This window comes from Nicotiana sylvestris, chromosome 9 (genome assembly GCF_000393655.2).
Source record: "Nicotiana sylvestris chromosome 9, ASM39365v2, whole genome shotgun sequence".
Taxonomy (NCBI): domain Eukaryota; kingdom Viridiplantae; phylum Streptophyta; class Magnoliopsida; order Solanales; family Solanaceae; genus Nicotiana; species Nicotiana sylvestris.
In genome coordinates this window covers 68,776,646-68,800,258 of record NC_091065.1, presented here as the reverse complement: position 1 = coordinate 68,800,258, position 23,613 = coordinate 68,776,646, and the positions used below count along the sequence as shown (strand labels likewise).

Here is a 23,613-nt window from a genome sequence, read left to right as displayed (position 1 = left end):
TTGAGTAGGAAGTCAGCCAGTATGGGCAGTCTTGCGTATATTTCGGTTGGTGAGAGACCACTTGCTTTGGATGTTCAGGCTTTGGCCAATCAGTTCGTGACGTTGGATATATTTTAGCCCAATCGAGTGTTAGCTTGCACGGTCGCTCATTCTTCTTTATTGGAGCATAACCGAGATCGGTAGTATGATGACCCTCATTTGTGTGTCCTTAGAGATATAGTGTAACGTGATGGTGCCAAGCAGGTTATATTAGAAGATGATGGAGTTTTGAGGCTGCAGGTTCGAGTTTGTGTACTTAATGTTGATGGGCTCCAGGAGTTGATTTTGGAGGAGGCCCATAGTTCCCGGTACTCTATTCATCCCGGCGTTGCTAAGATGTATCAAGATTTGCGGCAGCATTATTGGTGGAGGAGAATGAAAAAGGACATTGTCGCATATATGGCTCGGTGTTTGAATTGTCAGTAGGTTAAGTATGAGAATCAAAGACCTGGTGGTTTGTTCTAGAAGATTGAGATTCCTGAGTGGAAGTGGGAGCGTATAACTATGGACTTCGTTGTTGGACTCCCACGGACTTAGAGGAAGTTCGATGCAGTGTGGGTTATTGTTGATAGGCTGACCAAGTCAGCACACTTCATTCCTGTGGTAGTCTCCTATTCTTCCGAGAGGTTAGCTGAGATCTATATCCGAGAGATTGTTCGTCTTCATGGTATGCCCGTGTCTATCATTTTTGACTGAGGTACGCAGTTTACCTCACATTTCTAGAGAGCAGTTTAGCGGGAATTGGGCACATGGGTTGAGTTGAGCACAATATTTCATCCTTAGACAGACGGGCAGTCTGAGCGCACTATTTAGATTTTGAAGGATATGCTCCGAGCTTGTGTCATTGACTTTAGACGCTCATGGGATCAATTTTTGCCTTTAGCAGAGTTTGGCTACAACAACAGCTACCAGTCGAGCATCCAGATGGCTCCTTGTAAGGCTTTATATGGTAGGCAGTGTCGATCGCCGGTTGGATGGTTTGAGCTATGAGAGGCTCAGTTGTGGGTACGGATCTAGTACATGATACCTTGGACAAGATCAGGATCATTCAGGATAGGCTTCGTACATCTCAGTCCAGGCAAAAGAGTTATGCCGACAGCAAGGTTCGTGATTAGGCATTCATGGTCGGTGAGTGGGTGTTGCTTCGGGTGTCATCTATGAAGGGCATGATGAGATTTGGGAAGAGGGGAAAGCTTAGCGCTAGGTTCATTGGCCCTTTTGAGATTCTTGATCGAGTGGGAGAGGTGGCTTACAGACCTGCATTGCCACCGAACTTATCAGTCGTGCAACTAGTATTTCATGTGTCCATGCTTCGGAAGTATCACAGTGATCCATCCCACGTGTTATATTTCAGCACTGTCCAGTTGGACAAGGACTTGTCCTATGAGGAGGAGCCGGTAGCTATTCTAGATCGGCATGTTCGTCAATTGAGATCGAAGAGTTTCCCTTCTGTTTGGGTTCAATGGAGAGGTCAGCCTCTGAGGCATCGATCTGGGAGTCCGAGTCTGATATGCGGAGCCGTTATCCCCATCTTTTCTCCGACTTAGGTACTTCCTTCTTATGTCCGTTCGAGGACGAACGATTATTTCAGAGGTGGAGAATATGATAACCCAAAAGGTCATCACTTGTTTTAAAAATGAATTCCGTGTTCTGAGGCCTTAAAACCTCTTTCTGTCTCCTCGATTTGCATGCGCAGTAGGGGCGAGTATTCGGAAAGCCATTATGGAAAAATATGTGAAAAAGGATAAATTTTGCTTTTAAAATGAATTTAGGTTGAGTTAGGTCAACATTTTGGGTAAATGAACCCACACCCATGATTTGACAGTCCCGGAGGGTCCGTAGGAAAATATGGAACTTGGGCGTGTATGCCCGGAATCGGATTCCGAGGTCCCAAATCCAAGAAATGAATTTTTAAAGAAAATTATTTTCTGGAATATATAGGAGTTTTTGGAAATGAAATATGTTTGGAATTTGATATATCGGGCCCGTATTTTAGTTCCGAAGCCCAGTATAGGTCTTATATATGATTTAAGTCGAGCCTGTAAAATTTGGTAAGAAACGGAGGTCATATGACGTGATTCGGAGCCTTAGTTGTAAAATTTGAAACATTGAATGTTCTTGAGATTTTCTTTGATTTTGATGCTAAATTCATAGTTGTTGGTGTTATTTTGGTGATTTGATTGCACGAGCAAGTCCGTATGATATTTTTAGGTTAGTGTGCATGTTTGGTTTGGAGCCCCGAGGGCTCGGATGAGTTTTGGATAGCCCACGGAGTGGAATTGAACTTAGGAAGTAGTAGGTTTTCAGCGGGTATATTGCAGGTCTGCAGGCTTCTCAAATGTGAAGCATGGCTCGCAATTGCGAGCCCGCAAATGCAAACATTTATCGCAAATGCGAAGAACACTTGGGTTGCCTTGGTCGCAAATGCGACCTGTTCATTGCAAATGCGAAATGTCCATCGCAAATGCGAAGAGGACTCGAATCCTCAGGGTTTGCAAATGCGAACCCCTGTTCGCAAATGCGAGGTTAGCAGGTTCTGAAGGGTTCGCAATTGTGAACCCTGGTCGCAATTGCGACATCTGCGACTTGCAAATTCATGACTTAGCCAAAAATCTTTCATTTTTCTAACCCTTTCAAAACATAAACTCTCTTGGGCGATTTTCCAAAGAAACGTTCTTCTCCAAATCGATCGTAAGTCAGTTCTAACTCGTTTTCTTCAATCTCTAACTACTTTTAACAAGATTTCAACTCAAAATCAAGGGTTTTCATAGAGAAAATTAGGTGTTTTGGGTAGAACCTAGGTTTATCAAATTTTGAGGATTTGGACCTCGATTAGAGGTCCGATTTCAAAACAAATTATATAATTGGGTTCGTGGGGGAATGGGTAATTTGGTTTTGGTTCAAACCTCTGGTTTTGACCCTGTGGGCCCTGGGGCGATTTTTGACTTTTCTGGAAAAACTTTAGAAAACCTATTTTCATGTATTGGAATTGATTCATTTAGCATTTATTGACATAGTTAAGTAACTTGTGGCTAGATACGAGCGAATTGGTGGTGGAATCAAGAGGTAAAGCGATAGCCGAGACTTAAATTGTGTTTGTGGTGTCGAGGTAAGTGTTTGCTCTAACCTTAACTTGAGGGATTAGGAGTCGTGTCTTATTTGCTATTTGTTAATTGTTGAGTATGACGTATAGGCATGGTGACGAGTATCTATACGTTGGTGTCAAGCATGCCCATGAGTCTTATACCATGATTAATATGACTCCGTTTTGTATTGTTCAAGACTTATGTGATAATTTCTATTGTTGAACCAGGCTTGTGAAAGTAATATTGGTAATTCAACATTAAAGAGCGTTGACTTAAGTTGTAAGTTGATTTGTGGATGTATTATTGGCAATTGAACATTTTAGAGCATTGGCTCAAGTTGTGAATTGAGTTGTGAAGTAAACGTGAAAAGAGAAGTGGATCATGATATTATCTCCCTTGCCGGGATGTTGTTGTTTTTAATGTTATCTCCCTTGCCGGGATGTTATTACTTTTGATATTGTTTCCCTTGCTGGGTTATGATTGTTGTACTATTGTTCCCTAGTCGGGATTTTATTGTGATTATATTGATTCCCTTGCCCTTATTGTTTTGTGATTGTTGTTTGGGTAAGGAAGAGTGTTAAAGCACGAAGGTTGATGTCGTGCATGATATTTGTGAGAGAGTGTTAATGCACAAAGGGTGATGTCGTGCCGCATGATGTACCATTCCGTTCCTTTATATGAGTGATAATGCACAAAGGATCATTCCATGCCATGATTATGTGAGGTAAAAGCACGAAGGGTGATGTCGTGCCTATTATATTGATTTTATGGTGAGGACGAAAGTAAAAGCACGAATGGTGATGCCGTGCACTTGTCTTGATTTTCCTGAATCTTGCTGATAATTGAGTTATGGTGTTCTTTACGTTTATTTACTGATTCTCTGTCGTTGCTTGATGTTATTGTGATGTTATTGATTCCCTTGCCCAAATTGCTTTGTGATTGTTGCTTGGGTGAGGAAGAGTGTAAAGCACGAAGGGTGATGCCGTGTATTATTTTGGTGAAAGAGTGTTAAAGCACGAAGGGTGATGTTGTGCATATTATTGTGGGAGAATGTTAAAGCACGAAGGGTGATGTCGTGCACTTGTCTTTAATTTTCTTGATTTTTATAGATGACTGAGTTATGGTTTCTCTACATTTAACTGTTGGTTATCTGTTGATACTTGTTGTACCTCGCAGCATGATTCCCTCTTCCTTTCTTCAATTGAACTTTGAAGATCCTTATATTTATCTGTTGTTTTTCTGCTATTATTCGATGTCCTCGCAACATGTTTTCCCCTTCCATCCTTAACTGTACATTCCTAGTTTTATTTTCGCTGTATATGATTTAAAAACACAGGTTTATTTGGTAGTCTGGTCCTAGCCTCGTCACTACTTCGCCGAGGTTAGGCTACACACTTACCAGCACATGGGGTCGGTTGTAATGATACTACACTTTGCACTGTGTGCAGATCCCGGTACTGGAGCTTACGGGCCTTATCTTTGGGTGTGTGCCTTCAGTCCATTTGGAGATCTGAGGTAGTCCTGCAGGCGTCCGCAGGCCTTGGCGTCTCCTTCTATCCTTTCATTCTCCTTCTATCCTTTCATTGGGTAGCGTATGTATGGATTGGTACTGGCATATTTATTAAAATATTACATATCAGTCTCCCGCTTATTAAATTTCGCTGATTATATAATGTTGGTTCTTAATTGTTAAAGGATTAAAATTTAGAAAAGGTAAATAATTCAAATGGTTGGCTTGCCTAGGTTTCACTAATAGGCGCCATCACAACTCCCGATGGTGGGAAATCTGGGTCGTGACATATGTTCATTTAACCATACAAATCAGAAGGGATTCATTCTAGCTTATCACTAGCTTTATTTCTTTTTGAAGGGAAACAACCTTTAGTAGAATTTCCTTCCAAACAGGATCTACAAGTTGATAGTGCCTCTACTTTCAATGAACCTTAAGGTCCATCCTAGACAAACTTGAAATACTATCCAGATTAATATGACTTAGACAAAAGTGCACATATAAGTTTTACTCAATTTTGAAGAACATATTCTCTTATGAAGTAGACTAATATTGTTCTTTTCAGGAGAGACATTAATATACAATAACAAGGTCATGCATTCATGTACCACAAGAGATAAAATGTTTATCAAGCTCAATAACTCAAGAGTTATTCGAAAAATAAAACAAATATCCATCTCTTATTTTGCCTAGAAACCGGAATTCAATTCCTTCTAACAAAAAGTACATATATTGCATCCTTTAAATTAATAACTTATCACTAAAAGAAAATTTTAGTGAGTAATACGGCAAATTGCATAACGTCATTGTGGAGTTGAAATAAAAAAATATTAAATAGATCATAATAAGGCAAAACACTGAATAGTAAAATTCAGACTGCATTCGATATTTATATATATACATGCATCTCGACTAATAAATTTCGATGGGAAAAGAATCATTCATGTAAAGTATATTTTATAGTGCAAGAATTATACAATTCAAAAATAAATAGAACCAACCCAGATGAAGAGTATACTATTTTTTTCAGTCAATTGTATATGAGTTTTTAATACGAAAATTTTAAACACACAACACATATATGTCATGCATCTTGAATAGCAATTTCGATGGGAAAAGAACTACTCGTGCAACATACATATGTAATGCCAGATTATTCACTCCAATAATTAAAACAAACCCAACTCAGATGGAGAGTATACTATTAATTTAAGTCAAGTGAACACCATAATTAATAGCTCTAGTTCCATTGATCCAACATGTATACTCAGATGGATAAGTACACGATATCATGTACTAGTATTTCACCTAGTGAACTTACAATAAATTTATCCGATATGGAGGAAGACCTAAAGTCAATGCGTAAATTTATTACTCACTTGAAATTAATAGTGGAATACCATAGAAATATATTTCTATCACCACTTACTCACGATTGTATTTTAGTTACAAAATTGATCAACCCTTTGAACGCAGATAGAGAGTTAATACAAATTATCAATAACTAGTAACTATATCCAGTGAGTTTATAATAAATTTATCAGATATGGAGGAAGACCTAATGTCAACGCGTAAATTTATTATTTCACTATAAATAAAAAATTGGAGACCATAGGAGTCAATTCCTATCACCATTTTATCACAACCACGAACTTTTCTCTGACGATTAAGTTTCAATATTAAAACAAATGCTCAATACCCTATTTAAATTGTGATGACCCTGTTTTAGAAGTAAATTCTGTGATCCGAGGGCTTAAAAACCTCTTTTTGCCTCTCTTCTATTTGCATGCGTAGTCCGGGCGCGTATCCGGAAAGCAATTATGTGAAAATCTGTGAAAAATGATAAATTTTGCTTTTAAAATAAATTTAAGTTGACTTCGGTGAACATTTTAGGTAAACGGACTCGGACCCGTGATTTGATTATCCCGGAGGATCCGTAGGAAAATATGGGACTTGGGCGTATGCCCGGAATTGAATTCCGAGGTCCCAAGCCCGAAAAATAAATTTTTTAAGAAAATTATTTAAATGAAATTATAAGAGTTTTCAGCAATTTAAATAAGTTTGAGTTTGATGGTATCGGGCCCGTATTTTGGTTTCGAAGCTTGGTACAGGTCTTATATGGTATTTAAGTCGAGCCTGTAAAATTTGGTATGAAACGGAATTGATATGACGTGAATCGGACCATCGGTTGTTAAAATTAGAACTTAAGAGTTCATGAAATTTTTCTTTGATTTTGATGCTAAATTCATAGTTATTGCTGTTATTTTGATGTTTTGATCATACAAGAAAGTCCGTATGATGTTTTTGGACTTGCGTGCATGTTTGGTTTGGAGCCCCGAGGGCTCAGGTGAGTTTTGGAAAGGCCACGGAATGTTTTGAACTTAGGTAAAACTGCTGGTATATTGCGATCTGCAGGCTTCGCAATTGCGAGCTCGCATTTGCGAAAAACCCCTCGCATTTGCGAAGACTGGCTGGATAGGGAACCTTCGCATTTGCGAAACTTATGTCGCAAATGCGACCTTGACAGGCACCGCAATTGAGAACACTGCTCACATTTGCGAAGAAAGCAGACATGGGCCATCCTTCGCAATTGCGGCCAAAGCTTCGCAATTTTTCAAACTTTCTCAAAACCTAAACACATTTGGACGATTTTTCAAAGACAACTACTCTTCCAAATCGATTGTAAGTCATTTCTAACTCATTATCATTAATCTTTAATATCTTTTCACATGATTTCAACTCAAAATCAAGGGTTTTCATGGGGGAAATTGGGTGTTTTGGGTAGAACTTAGGTTTTTCAAACTTTGGGGATTTGGACCTCGATTTGAGGTCCGATTTCAAAATAAATTATCTATTTGGGTTCGTGGGTGAATGGGATTGGGTTTTGGTTCGAACCTCGGGTTTTGATCATATGGGCTTGTGGTCGATTTTTCACTTTTTGGGGAAATCATTGGAAAACTTATTTTCATGCATTATAATTGATTCATTTAGTATTTATTGATATAGTTAAGTAACTTGTGGCTAGATACGAGCGAATTGGTGGTGGAATCAAGAGGTAAAGCGGTAGTTGAGGCTTGAATTGTGTTCGTGGCATCGAGGTAAGTGTTTGGTCTAACCTTAGCTTGAGGGGTTAGGAGTTGTGTCCTATTTGCTATGTGTTAGTTGTTGAGTACGAAGTATAGGCATGGTGACGAGTATCTATACGTTGGTGTCAAGCATGCCCGTGAGTCTTATACTATGATTAATGTGACTCCGTTTGTATTGTTCATGCTTTATGTGATGATTTTGATTGTTGAGCAAGGCTTGTGGAAGTAATTTTGGTATTTCAACATTGAAGAGTGTTGTCTCAAGCTGTAAAATTATTTGTGGAAGTATAATTGACAATTGAACATTATAGAGCATTGGCTCAAATTGTGAATTGAGTTGTGAAGTAAATGTGAAAAAGAAAATAAGGACTATGATATTGTCTCCCATGTCGGGATGTTGTTGTTTTAAGGTTATCTCCCTTGCCGGGATGTTACTATTTTGATATTGTTTTCCCTTGACGAGATATGATTGTTGTAATATTGTTCCCTTGCCGACATTTTATTGTGATTTTATTGATTGCCTTGCCCTTATTTCTTTGTGATTGTTGTTTGGGTAAGGAAGAGTGTTAAAGCATGAAGAGTGATGTCGTGCATGATTTTTGTGAGAGATTGTTAAAGCACGAAGGGTGATGCCGTGTATAATATTTGTGAGAGAGTGTTAATGCACGTAGGGTGATGTCGTGCCACACGATGTACAATTTCGTGCCTTTATATGAGTGATAATACATGAATGATCATTCCGTGCCATAATTATGTGAGGTAAAAGCACAAAGGGTGATGCCGTGCCGAATTTATTGATTTTATGGTGAGAACGAGAGTAAAAGCACGAAGGGTGATGCCGTGCACTTGTCTTTGATTTTCCTGACTTCTATTGATAATTGAGTTATGATGTTCTTTACATTTAACTGTTGGTTTCTGTTGCTACTTATTATTCCCCGCAGCATGATCCCCCTTCCTATTTTGAATAGTAAATTTTTGCTTTCATTTTATGCTGTATATGATTTGACTGCACAGGTTTATTTGGTAGTCTGGTCCTAGCCTCGTCATTACTTCACTGAGGTTAGGCTAGGCACTTACTAGCACATGGTGTTGGTTGTGCTGATACTACACTCTGCACTGTGTGCAGATCCTAATTCTACAGTTTTTGGACCGTAGTGAGGGTGCTGTCTTCAGTCCATTCAGGCGACCTGAGGTAGTCCTGTAGGTGTCCGCAGGCCCTGGCGTTTCTTTCTATCTTTCCATACTGTTTCTTCTATGTATTTCAGAAACAGCTTGTAGTTATCTTTCGACCCCTTATTTGTAGTAGTCCTAGACAGTCTGTGATATTTTTGTCACACCTCCTTTTTCCTACCCCCGGAAGGGTTATAAGGGAGTTTTTTCCAACTTAAAGTGACAATCGAAACAGGATTATTTTTTTAAGTTCAGAGTCGCCACTTGGGATAATTTATGGTGTCCCAAGTCACCGATTTCAAATTCTGAATCGAGAAAAGATAGAATCTGTTTTATAGTCTACGAACACAAAAATCCGGATAAGGAATTCTGTTAACCCGGGAGAAGGTGTTAGGCATTCCCGAGTTTCGTGGTTCCATCACGGTCGCTCAACTGTTATTATTGGATTATTATCTAATTTTAACACATATTTTAGCCTATGGTAGATTTTAATTTATTAACCGCTTTTAATCATTTTTAAAAAGATTCAACACTATTTAAAACGCGCCTTGGACTATGCCACATGAAATGCACCCGCGGTCCACGACACGTCTTATCTAACGTTGTTGAGATTCGGATTTGGGTCACATGAAATGCACACCCGAGTTTAAGGAAGTTAAATTAAAATTATGCACCTAAAGCAACTACGCACTTTCAAGTTTGCGAGGGTCATGGAAAGTTCGCTAATGGCACACCTCAATTTCTAAAGAGTCAAAGTTAGTTACCCGAGGGCCATGGGTTTTGAGATTTTATTTGGCATGGCACACCTCAATTCCAATTTTAAAGGATTTGTTAATCTAATCTTTGGAGCCATAGGTGATCTAAAAATGGCACACCCCAATCCACTTAATTAGCCTACAGGTTACATTTATTTGTGAAATAATTGGAAGGTCAGTAATGAAATATAAACGCAAATGTGTAAGCAATCAGCTGATTTAGCTCACTCTTAAGCTTCAACAAGTTATACAGAGTGGCAAGCTAGGCCTAGTTCGAATCCATAAATGATTTAAGCACTGCGTGCTTTTAAATGGCTTAAGGATCCAACCCAATTATGCCAATAAACTGCAGCATATAAGGCCCGATGGTGGCAGCACTGGTGGGGAAATCTAGGCTCAAGAATAAGCCCAGAGGTAGGAAACATTCAATAGAGCCCATACCAAATCTGATTCATCTAACACCTTTGAACAAAATCATAGGTTTCAAATTATCTCTAAAGAAACAAGATGCGAAAGAGTCGAAATTGTATCTGAAAATTTTTAAACCTGAAATCAAGCCCAAAAAACCACTTGAAAGCCTTTATGAATTGAAATTACTTGGACACAAGTAAAGCAGAGCTGAATGTCCAAAACCGTTACAACTAAGCTACTATACAGACCATGAGAAAACAGACAAACATAACAACAAGCTAATTGAAAAGGGAAACAGAGCTTAAACTAGATGTACTAAAAGAAACAAAATGAATGAACTATTCTGATGAGTATCCAACCATACCATAGGCATCATTTTTCAGAAAAATCCCACATAACTCATATAGCAAACTAAAAAACTCATATTCCTCTACGTATGCATATTATCCTAAACATGAACAACTTATAAACCAGATACATGTGAACAACAAACCAACATAAGGTGTTCTTCCTGCAAATACCTCCAACTCGACCAACTAACAAACTCCAAATCCAACATTAAGATGAAATGTAATATGGAAGATATAAATGAACACAATAAACCATAGATTCATTAAATTAATAGAGAAATTCCTAAAAAACATAGCTAACATTCAATAAGAGGAAGCTAATATTCATTTCGAAATCTCCAATCAATTACAAAGCTCCACACTTGCATCTCACATATTCAGGGAGTCCAAGAAGTACCTGGGTGCAGAAATCAGAGCAAGAAAATATGAGGAAATCAGTAGCAATAGAATAGTGCCAATCAGCAACTCAACAACAGCAAACTCAACTTCCTTGAACCATTTGCGAACCTAGATCAACTAAAGAGGTCTTTGACGTATTAAAATGACTCTAATAGTGTACCCAAAATGTAATTCCAAGCAGTTTTTCACCCAGCCTAACACAGAGAATTCTTTAGTTTTTTTAGAGTGTCAGAGTGTGTTCTGAATGAGGGAAGGGTCTTATTTATACAACAGAAATCTGTTGTGTGCCCTCCAAGGCAAGGTAATGGGATTTCCCCAAAATACCCTCACAGGGCATCTTTTTAAAAATGATTTTTGTATAGTTGTCCCTTTCTTTCAGATATTTTTATTTTTCAACCTGTTTTCCTTAACAATTCTGGGTAGTTGTCCATTTAGGAAGCTTCCCAATCAGTTATTAAAGATTCCCTGGGTTAAACAATCCACATATTACCCCTAAAGTTCCTAATTATTCAATTAAACCCCTGAATGTTATGCTATCCCCTAAATCAAGACTAACACATTTAGGCACAGAACACATCGACATTCAACAGTCATTACGCATTTCTAAAAACTAACCAAAACAAAGTAATTCAGCTAACAAAATTACTTACATATAAGATCAAACAATTTTCAGAAATTAATCTAAACTAAACATGCCAATTGAATAGGGAAACAAATATGAAAAGCAAGATTAATCAAAGACTAATTAGAAGGCACAAAGTCCAAATTCAGAAAGATTTTTTTATCAATGGACTCTGAACTACCCTAAAAATCAGAATTAAGACCCTTATAATTTCAGAAAAAGAAAACAATAAGAAGAAGTACCCGCTGAACACCAAAACATCTGGACTTCAAAATGGCATTTGGTCCAGTCAGAGGCGGAATCTGGTGAGCCAAATGAGCTTTGGCGAGTAATGAGAATTGTCACACGAGCACTGGCCAGAATTTCTTCACAAAACCAATGGTATACGTAGCAATTTTCATCGCACACCGAAGAGAAAAAAAGGAGAACAACGTTCGAACGGGTTCTAGCCAGTCAATGGGACTTTGAACATGCTCAAATGGCTGTGAGGTGAAGTAAAAATGCCCACAATTGTGGTATTCAGTGAATGAGCTCGTTTGGTGTAAGTTTTGACCTCAAAAGGGCTAAAAGAAACAAAAGAAATATGTAAAAGAGATGAGCTAGGTTATGGCAATTTTAGATTTGAGATTCGATGGCCTTGGTGGGGATTTTGAGGAAACTAATTGGAGATTAATGATGGGAAAAGGCTGGGGATTATAGGGTGGAGATTTGGAACAATTTGGATGTGAGCCGCTGGTGGAGATGGTGGGGCATTCTAGGGTGGCGCTAGGGTTTTCCATCTCTGAATATGAGAGAAAGGAGATGAGGCAGACGGAATTGGGGGGGGAGGGGGGTAGGGTTCGTTGAGACACTAATATACCTAGGGGTCCTTAGTTCCGGTCCATTGGATCGGTGTGACCCAACGGTTGAGATGGTAGGGAGCAGAGCAGCGTCGTTTGGTCATAGTGGGGGGGGGGGTGTGGACCGGGTACTGCTGGACTGGGCAGGTCAAGGAGAGGAGACATGTTGGGCTTACTTGAATTTTTGGCCCAAATCCCCAATTCTGATTCCCTCTCTTTTTTTACTTCAATTTCCTAATTTCTCTTTTTTTTTTCTTTTAAAATTGATTAACAAAACAAAATAGCTCTTAACTTAAAATAATTTACCAATTTAAACTAACTATTTACAAAAAATAAATAACTCCTAAATTAAAGAATTATAAAATTTAAAATTAAAAGGTTAAAATGCAAAGTGAGACATTTTTGTGATTTTTCCATTTTTATAAGACAACTAAATTTCTAATTAACCTAAAAATGTAAGATTAAATCCTAAATGCAAAATGCAATGTATTTTTGTATTTTCATGAATAAAAAAATTAAACATGCACAGACAATGCAAACAATTAACAAAAATGCTACAAAAATCCACGAAATTGTAAATAATGGGAAAAATTTATTTTTCTTGATTTTATGGGAGTAATTCACATAGAGAAAAAATCACGTGCTCACAGCTGCCCTTCTTTGCTCGGAAACACGAAGAGTTTTCGTGCAAAGATAACGTGAGCGGATACGAGCGAATTTTGCCTGTTTGGATACTCTGTGGGAAGCATTTTTTGAAAGATTTGACCACACCCTGCTTCCGAGGTTGCTTACATATCCTTGGCTATAAAGGAATCAGGTCAGTGTAGTTCGGGAAGTTTTGGTAGCTGGGACTACCAGGAAGCTGTGATTTCATTGTTGCTGCTGCTGCTACTGCTTACTGACTCCTTATTACACCAAGACAAAATAACAGAAGCTAGACTAAACCATGATCTATGAATTACAAGAATCCTATCTATATCTTCAAACTTGATCTTGCAGTTCTTATTGCTCTGTTGAATCGTACTCTCCAGGAAAAATTCATTTGTTGCTGACTTGAATTGTAATCTGAGATGCTTTTCCCTTTTCTCCAGGTGGGCACCTGATTGCTGAACTTGAACCGTCTTCCTTAGAACATTGTTGCTTTCCCTTTGTTCTTCTAGGTGGGTACCTGATTACCATCACTGGAACTTCTTCCCTTCGTTATTCAGGCGGGCTTCTGATTACCAACACTTGAATTTCTTCCCTTCATTCTTCAGGCGGGCTCCTGATTACCAACACTTAAACTGCTTCCCTTCGTTCTTCAAGCGGGCTCCTGATTACCAACACTTAAACTGTTTCCCTTCATTCTTCAGGTGAGCTCTTGATTACCAACACTTAAACTGCTTCCCTTCGTTCTTTAGGTGGGCTCCTGATTACCAACACTTGAACTGCTTCCCTTTGTTCTTCAGATGGGCTCCTAATTACCAACACTTGAACTGCTTCTCCCTTGCTCTCCAAGTGGGTGCCTTATTTCAACAAAATAGATAAAACAAAGAGAATTTTCTGCCCCAGTTTGGTAGTTGGGCGCGTCTGTGAGTGTTAATCGTATCATGTTACCAAATATCTCTAAGAATTTGAAAGCTAAATCCCATTATCCAGGAGGGTCCTGAGAACTCCTAGTTAAATAACAGTTTTAAAGCTAAGTTATATTTCCTAAAGGTATGACTTCTGCTAAGTCTTGTTATTAAAGAAAGTTTTAAAACTACATCCCATTATCCAGGAAGGTCCTGAAAGTTAAGAACAATTTTCATCTTAAGCGTGACAACTTTAAGACTAAATTATATTTCCCTACGACAAAAACTAACACTAAATCCTGTTAACCAATGAAGGTCTTAAATCTAAGTCTCATTATTCAGGAGGGTCCTGAAAATTTTGAATTGAATCCTATCTTAAGAATGAAAACTTCAAAGCCAACTTATATTTCTTTAGGGTAAGATTTACGCTAGATCTTGTTACTCATGAATGTTTTGAATTTTAAACTAGGTCTCATTATCCATGAGGGTCCTGAGAACTTACAAACCTGTCTGGTACTTGCTTTCCTTACAGAAGGTTTCTCCGAAACACACGAATTTTCCTGCCCCTTTTTTAAATCAAAGCAAAATCTTGTTAGTTTAAAATGTGGTGGTTAGTTTGTGGCATTCTTGCTGAAGGTGGCACTTTCTTTTGTCGTGTAATGCTTTGACTAGCTGCCTTGAACTGGCCAAATTTTGACTTTCTGACTGATCCTCAACCGCAGGACCCTGGATGACCCGAGTGCTCTATACCCAAACCGTTGCTTTACATTTATGACCCCTCTATCTGAACCTCTGCATCTCCCACGAAATTACTAAATCATTCCACCGATGGAACTTTTCCTGATACTTTATGTCCAACTTTACATCATACTATCTCTGACATGCTTTGGCCGCACTGTGCTTTGTGCAATTTTTGAAGCTGGTAGTGAGCTTTGAAATCCTTTCTTATTTTCTTAACCAAGACTGACATTGGAAACATCTTAGCAATAAACCCAACAGAAATGAAATGTAATGACTTTGAGAGTCAGGAATAAGGAAGAAAAATCCGAAACTGAAATACTATTTGAAGGGGAAAGGGAAAAGAGACTTATCTGAGCGGAGCAGCTATTACCAATGATCATGACATGCATTTCGGATTAACCAGCCCAGTCTATCCAACCAATCAACTTTTAGTTGTCATACTTTATGCCCCGAGATCTTCAAAACCCAATTTCCTCAACAAATCAAGACCCTATTCGGCCTGCGGTGCCTTGAAAGGTTTTCACCAACAAGCGCCTCTCATTTGTTTATCTCTCAACTCACTGTCGCCTTACGGTGCTCGTGAGGGTTTTCACCATTAAGACTCTCTCATTTTAATTTCTCTCATCTTTCGTCGCCTTACGATGTCCCCAAGGGTTTTCACCAATAAGACTCTCTCATTTTTCATTTTTTCTGCTTAGACCGGAGTGTTGCCCCTGATATGAATCACCTCTACCTGCTCGACTTGGCATCTCTCGAAGACTGGTCAGAAAGTCTTTCTTTGGATCGTAATGTGGGCTTTCGGATAGGGTTAAAAAGAAAGGATATCAAAAGGCTCAAAACAATTCAAATGGGTTCAAAATTACAACTTTTGGAATTAGATTTCTTACAACAACTACAACTTCTGCCCCAGTTTCTTTGCTTGGGGACTTTTGAATTTTATTTTGATTGGACCGAACCGTGAGACTGCCTACGTATCCTTAAAAGGAATCAGGTCGAACGTAGTTCATGTCATAGAAATTACTCTGTTGTTGTGATTTTCTCTTTTCTTTTCTTTTTTCTTCTCTTTTTCCTTTGTGCTATTTTTTTCTTTTTCTTTTATTTTCTTTTTCTCTTTTTCGTTCCTTCCTTTCTATTTTCTTTCTTTTCCTTTACTTATCTATGCGCTTGCGTTTCTGAATTTTGCTACAAGATTCCAAAAGTGGGGTATGAAAGAAAATAAATAAATAAGGCTCAAAGGGGTAACATAGGATAAAGTGTTTAGATAGCAGAACAAAATATCTTCGTCATTCCAATCTTCAAAATGTGCCAAGTACAAACGAACATAATTTAAACCAAAGAAATCATACATAATATCTTTTGACGGCATCAGAATTGATGGCCATGTATACACATTTTCCTTCTATATTTGTTAAATACAATGCACCATTGGACAACACTCTTGTTACAATGAACGACCCCTGCCAATTTGGGGCGAACTTGCCTTTTTCTTCAGGCTGATGTGGAATAATACGTTTCAATACTTGCTGACCCACTTCAAATTTTCAGGGACGCACCTTCTTGTTATATGCTCTTGACATTCTTTTTTGATACAATTGGCCATGACACACTGCTGCCAACCTCTTCTCATCAATCAAACTCAATTTCTCCAGACGGGTTTTGACCTACTCATTATCATCAATCTCGGCTTCAGCAACAATCCGAAGGGATGGAATTTCAACTTCTGCGAGTATTACTGCTTTAGTGTCATATACCAACAAATAAGGAGTTGCGCCTACTGAAGTGCGAATAGTAGTGTGATAACCCAACAACGCAAAGGGCAACTTTTTGTGCCATTGCCTGGAACCTTCCACCATTTCCGAAGTCTCTTCTTTATGTTCTTGTTGGCTGCCTCGACTGCTCCATTCGCCTTGGGAGGGTATGGGGTGTAATTGTGATGCATAATCTTAAACTGTTGACATACCTCTTTCATCAAATGACTATTGATATTAGCACCATTATTTGTGATGATCACCTTTGGGATATTTGAGTGAACAAAATCGACCACTGCTTTCTTGGTCACAGACTTGAAAGTTTTAGCTTCAACCCACTTGGTGAAATAATCAATGACTACCAGAATGAACTTGTGCCCATTGGATGTTGATGGCTCAATTGGTCCGATGAGATCCATACCCCAAGCAACAAAGGGCCATGGTGCGGACGTTGTGTGTAATTAAGATGGCGGAGAATGAATCAAATCTCCGTGTACTTGGCATTGATGAAATTTGCGCACAAAACTGATACAATCTCGCTCCATGGTGAGCCAATAATAACCTGGTTGGAGAATTTTCTTTGCCAGAACATACCCACTCATATGCGGCCCGCAAACCCCCGAATGTACTTCGGTCATGATAGTTGATGCTTGTCTAGCATTTATGCATCTTAACAAACCATGATCTGGAGTCCTTTTGTACAAAACTCCTCCACTAAGGAAAAACCCACTTGCTAAACATCGAATTGTTCTCTTTTGATCCCCCGTGGCTTGTACCGGATACACCCCCATTTTGATGTACTCCCTGATGTAGTGGCACCACGGCTCACCATCAAGTTCTTCTTCCACCATGTTACAGTAAGCATGCTGATCGCGGACCTGAATATGTAGAGGGTCAACATAAGCTTTGTCCGGATGGTGCAACATTGATGCCAAGGTAGCTAAAGCATCGGAAACCTCATTATCGATCCTTGGAATATGCCTGAACCCTACTAATCAAAACCATTGACAAAGATCATGCAAACATTGTCGGTACTGTATGAGCTTTAAATCCCGTATTTCCCATTCTCCTTTAATCTGGTGCACCAAAAGGTCCCAGTCTCCCAAGACCAACACTTCCTGAACACCCATGTCTACAGCTAACCTTAAACCCAAAATGCATGCCTCGTACTCAGCCATGTTGTTGGTACAGTAGAAACAAAGCTGAGCCGTAATAGGGTAGTGATGCCTTGTTTCAGAAATAAGTACAACTCCTATCCCAACGCCTTTCATATTAGCTGATCCATCAAAGAAAAGTTTCCAACCTGGCTTTTCAACCTATTCCAACTTGTCAATGTGCATCACCTCTTCGTCAGGGAAGTATGTCTTCAAAGGTTCATATTTTTCATCCACCAGGTTCTCGGCCAAATGGTCGGCCAATGCTTGGGCTTTCATTGCAGTCCGAGTCACATAGACGATGTCAAATTCTTTGAGCAAAATCTGCCACTTTGCGAGTCTCTTTGTGGGCATAGGCTTCTGAAAGATATACTTTAACGGATCCATGCGATAAATGAGGTAAGTAGTGTAGGATGATAAATAATGCTTCAACTTCTGTGCTACCCAAGTTAGGGCGCAACATGTTCTTTCAAGGTGAGTGTACTTAACCTCACAAGATGTGAACTTCTTGCTGAGATAATAGATGGCTTGCTCCTTCCTGCCGGTGATGTCATGCTGACCCAATACATAACTAAATGAATTGTCCAAGACCGTCAAATATAGAATCAAAGGTCTCCCCGATTCTTGTGGGACCAACACAGGTAGGTTTGACAAGTACCCCTTTATCTTATCAAATGCTTATTGACACTCATATGTCCACTTGACCGCAGCATCCTTCTAAAATAGCTTGAAGATAGGCTCACAAGTTGTCGTGAGATGAGCAATAAACCCGCTAATGAAGTTCAGCCTCCCTAACAGACTCATCAGCTCAGTCTTGTTCCTTGGAGGTGGCAATTCTTGGATAGACTTGATCTTTGACGGGTCTAATTCAATACCTCGATGACTGACTATGAATCCCAGCAGTTTTCCAAATGGAACACCAAATGCGTACTTGGCGAGGTTAAGCTTAAGATTGTACCTGCGAAGCGTCTGGAAAAATTTCCTCCAATCTCTGACATGGTCAGACTGCTTCCTGGACTTTATGATCACATCATATACGTAGACCTCGATCTCCTTGTGTATTATGTCGTGGAATATGGTCGTCATTGCCATCATGTAAGTTGCCCTAGCATTTTTCAAACCAAAAGGCATGACCCGGTAGCAATATATCCCCCATGGCGTGATGAATGCCATCTTTTCCGCATCTTCCTCATCTATTAAGATCTGATGATAGCCCACATAGCAATCCACAAAATACCCAATCTCATGATTGGCACAATTATCAATCAAAATGTGGATATTTGGTAGTGGGAAGTTATCCTTTGGACTCGCCTTGTTGAGATCACAGTAATCAACACATACTCTGGTCTTACCATCCTTCTTTGGCACAGGCACAACATTGGCTAACCAAGTGGGATACCGCGTTACTCGAATAACCTTTGCATCAAACTGCTTTGTGACCTCTTCTTTAATCTTCACACTCATGTCGGTTTTGAACTTTCTCAATTTCTGCTTAACGGGAGGAAATGTCGGGTCAGTGGGCAATTTGTGAACCATCAGGTCAGTGCTTAGACCCGGCATGTCGTCATATGACCATGCAAAAATATCTTTATATTCAAACAGTGCTTTAATTATCTCTTCCCTGATTTACAGTTCAAGATGGACGCTTATCTTAGTTTCTCTGACATTATCTGGATCCCCTAAATTGATTGCTTCCGTATCATTCAGGTTAGGCTTGGGTTTTTCCTCGAAATGACTTAGTTCTTTACTAATCTCTTTAAAGGCCTCATTCCCATCATATTCTGATTCAACATCACACTCTATTTCTTGAATTATTATTTCAGAATTAGATTGACTTTTAATAATGGGCCGAAGATTCCTCATGCATGTCATGTCATTGAAACCAGCATAAAAAGAACTGTACAAGGAAGAAAGAAAACAAAAATAAAACTATCAGGAATGATGAAAAGGGAAATTGCATTTCATTGAAATTAAAAGATAACAGGGTTTATACATCCAAACGGACGGAACATAGAATCTAAATTACGACCCTGGAATAATCCAGATAAACTGAAAGAAAATAAAAGAAAACTACCAAAACTCCTTCCGGGTAGGGAAAGGAGTAGCCTTCCAATTGTTAAGCTTTGCATTCGGCCCGACAAACTGCACATCTGCTTTGCTAGAACCTTCTCCAACTTCCACCATGTTCACATCGTCGAACAACCTCTGGAACCTTTCAATTAACTCTTCATCAATGTCAACCACAGAATTTGAAACTATTGTCACTAGGCATTTCCTAGCACCGGGCTTGACAAACGACCTGGAGAGACACGGGATAGGCTTTGGAAGTGCCCATGCCCTCTGTTTAAACTTTCTGACCCTTTGCACATCTGCGGCTGTGGGTTTGAATCCCAGACCAAACGTACCCAATTCTTAGGGAGGGACACTGGTTGTATCATACCCTGCAGAGATGCGCCCAGACCCTTACCAGGTACAAAGCTATTTTTCAACATTTCGAAGGCCACCATGACTGATGCGGCGGTCACCTTTGGAGTTGGAACACATTTCCATTCTGAAATTTTCTCGACCGACACTGTTTCAAAAACCTGATAGACCCAAGGCCCTTTGTCATCTTCAATCTCAATGAATGGGACAATGGAATCACTATGAGCACACAAATTATCCTCGCCATGCACGACGATCTCCTGTCTATCCCATTCGAACTTGACCATTTGGTGCAGAGTGGACGGGACTGCTTTGGCGGCATGAATCCAAGGTCGACCTAATAGCAAATTGTAGGAGACGGCTACGTCCAGCACCTGGAACTCCATTGTGAATTCTACCAGTCCGATTGTCAACTCAAGCACTATATCACCAACTGAATCTTTCCCCCCACCGTCAAATCCCCGAACACAGATGTTGTTCTTGTGAATCTCTCATCATCCACTTTCAATTTGTTCAGAGTAAAGAGAGGGCAAATGTTTGCACTGGAACCATTGTCCACCAACACCCTGGTATCCACAAAATCTTCACATTTTACCGTAAGGTAGAGAGCTCTGTTGTGCTCAGTACCTTCCACAGGCAACTCATCATCAGAGAAGGTGACCCTGTTCACCTCAAATATTTTGTTGGCGATCTTTTCCAGATGGTTTACTGAAATCTTGTCGAGAACATGAGCCTCATTCAGAATTTTCATCAAGGCCCGACGATGCTCATCTGAGTGGATTAACAATGACAATAGTGAAATCTGAGCAGGCGTCTTTTTCAACTGCTCCACGATGGAATAATATTGTACCTTCATTTTTCTTAGAAACACCTCCACCTCTTCTTCAATCACTGCTTTCTTCACTAAAACTGGGTTATCTTTGGATGTTTTAGCTTTCCTTAACTCTTCCGGAGCAAAGCATCTCCCCGAATGAGTTAATCCATAGGCCTCATTGACTTATTATTTCACTTCCTTTCCTTTGTAGGTCACTATCACGCGTTCATAGTTCCACGGGATAGCCTTGTTGTTGACTATCGACAACTGGGTTACAGGCTTGATGATGACGGGATTCGTACAGGCACCCTCTACAATTATGATAGGCTTGTTTGCCACTCCTGGCACAACCACTTTTGACTTTTCTTGTTTTGCTACAACGTCACTTGGGATCCTTTCTTGACTACCGGAGATGGCTCACTGTTTGCCCCACTCGACTTGTTCATTGATTCTTCAATCGTGGGTTTTTTGACTAGCTTGACCTCACTGGACCAAATCATCATGATGGTCTGCGAAGGTTCTTGGGCTCCCCTCCCTTATGTACTATTTCGATCATGTTCGTTTCCTGATGGGTTGGTAACGGGTTCTGGTTGATGTTGGGTGCCTTTAGAGTTTGGACTTCAATTTGGTTTGTGTTAATAAGCTCCTGTATGACATTTTTTAAGTGCTAGCTCTTCTCTGTATCATGCCCCGAAGTACAAGAATAATATTCACATCTTATAGAGTAATCAAGATTTTTTGGATGAGGGTTTGGCAATTTCGATTCAATTGGCCTCAGCATATCCAATTGCCTCAGTTTGTGGAACAAACTAGTGTAGGACTCTCCCAACGGGGTGAAGGTTTTCTTCTGCTGCAACCTTTTGTTCTTAAATGCTTGATTGGGCCGGAAACCTAGGCCAGGAGGGTTTCGGTAGGCTCATGGGGGTGGGTAAGCATTTTGTGGAGCTGGGTAGGAGTTTTGTGGGCCTGGAGCACGCCATTGTGCGTGGGCAGGAGGTTGAATGTATGTTTGGGCTTGGTGAATAGAAAAATGAGTGTCTGGTGATGGGAAGTAATACTGGGTTGGATTATACGGGGTTTGAGAGTAGGTTTGGTGGTGGGGTCGAGGCTGAGTATAAAGGTGTGACGGGCCCCTAGGTCCAAACCATGATACTGAATCAATTGTTGCTACATCTTCTCTTTTCTTCTTTCCGATTAGTCCCCCAGCACCATTCTGAATAGCTTGGGTAGTTGCCATAATAACCGAGTAACTCATGATTTTATTTGATTTAAGCCCTTCTTCCACTATGCCACCCATCTTCGCTACCTCGTTGAAGGACTTGCCTATAGCCGATACCAGATAGTCGTAGTAAGTGGGCTCTAGGGCCTGTAGAAAATAATCCACCATTTCGCTCTCTTTCATTGGAGGGTCAACCCTTGCCACTTGTTCTCTCCAACGAAAACTGTACTCCCTAAAACTTTCACTAGGCTTCTTCTCGATCTAAGTCAGAGACAAACGATCTGGAACAATCTTGAGGTTGTATTGGAAATTACAAGCGAATGCTTGGGCCAAATCATCCCATGTATACCACCTGTTGTGATCTTGATGAGTGTACCACTCCAACACCGTGCCGCTCAGACTCAGACTAAAGTATGCCATCAACAGCTCTTCTTTCCCACCGGCTCCTCTTATTTTACTGCAGAATCCTCTCAAGTGGGCCACCCGGTCTCCTTGCCCGTTATACAGATCAAATTTGGGCATCTTGAATCCCACTGGCAGTTGAACATCGGGAAATAGACACAGATCCTTGTAAGCCATGCTCACCTAGCCTCCTAATCCCTGCATGTTTCTAAATGAATGTTCCAAGATTTTAACCTTTTTGAACATCTCCTCATGTTCTAGATTTTTAGGTGGTTTCTCATTCTTGACAGGGAGGTCGAAACGAGGAGTGTAGGAGTTAGGTTTTGGGGCCTTGAAAGTAGGCTTCGGTGGATAGTATTGGTTATCTTGGGCCTAGAATAAAGGCTCACGAGAGGATCAGTGAAGTGTAGCAGGTGAGGGTGCCACGAAAACAGGGGTGGCTGGTGGGGGAGGGTATGGAATTGGTTTGGGTGATGGAGCTTGTGGTATTTGGGAAGTGGTGCTTTGGTAGTGGTGGTAAATGGGAAAGCTTGGAGATGAATAAACAGTGGGAGGTTCCTGGGATTCAGCAAACGATGGGACGAAAGAAGGGTTGGCGGGGTAGGATGATGGTGGATGCCCTTTCACCCATGCCTGGTACATCTCTGCCATTTGTTGTTTTAGCTTATACACTTCCTCTTTCAGATTAACATTAGACTTTTCCCCCTCTCTCGACGAATCAATAACACTTGCATCCAGTTCTTGGTTAGCCATGATCAACTTATTTTTTGACTTGGTGTTATACGGATGAGTTGCCAGAATGCCAAACAAACTAACCACCTGCCTGTACTGATTTTCAACAACAAACTTGTTAGCGATTAGAGCTTAACAGATAGGAAACTGCACATTAGGGATGCAATGCACCTAAACAGTTAGCCATTTCTATTATGCATTTGATCGGTTGCTTGCGTCATCCCAGCTTTCCTTAATTTCCATTTTGCAACTTCTCTCTTTTTCACTGCTACTTTTCTTTGCTTGATTTCTTGTTGTCCTTCATTCTCTCATTTTCTCTCATTGTTTTTCCATCGTTCCCTTCCCACAGTTTTCTCTCTCTCTTTTTCTTTCTTTTTTTCTCTTTTTTCCTTTTTGGTTATGATCGAATCCTATGGGGATTGCCTATGTATCATGACGCCGCATGAATCAGACCAGGCGTAGTTTTAGGGGATAAGTATAAAAATAAATAACAAAAACATTTTGGGGATTTTCAAATTTTCATAAAATAAAAACGTTTTGATCACAACGACTCATCCTA

At 39.9% G+C, this 23,613-nt stretch overlaps 1 protein-coding gene across 1 annotated transcript in view; it reads right to left on the bottom strand.

Moving 5' to 3' along the window:
• LOC138877720 (uncharacterized) overlaps positions 1-21,998 on the bottom strand; it is a 32,366-nt gene extending 10,368 nt beyond the window's left edge. Inside the window, exons 1-7 of the mRNA XM_070157349.1 lie at positions 21,855-21,998; positions 20,515-20,710; positions 19,931-20,281; positions 19,538-19,838; positions 18,880-19,084; positions 18,207-18,432; positions 16,939-17,297 (exon numbers count right to left, since the gene is read on the bottom strand). Coding sequence (XP_070013450.1) covers positions 16,939-17,297; positions 18,207-18,432; positions 18,880-19,084; positions 19,538-19,838; positions 19,931-20,281; positions 20,515-20,710; positions 21,855-21,998 — 1,782 coding nt within the window. The remainder of the gene's footprint in view (positions 1-16,938; positions 17,298-18,206; positions 18,433-18,879; positions 19,085-19,537; positions 19,839-19,930; positions 20,282-20,514; positions 20,711-21,854) is intronic.
• Between the last annotated feature and the right edge of the window lie 1,615 nt (positions 21,999-23,613).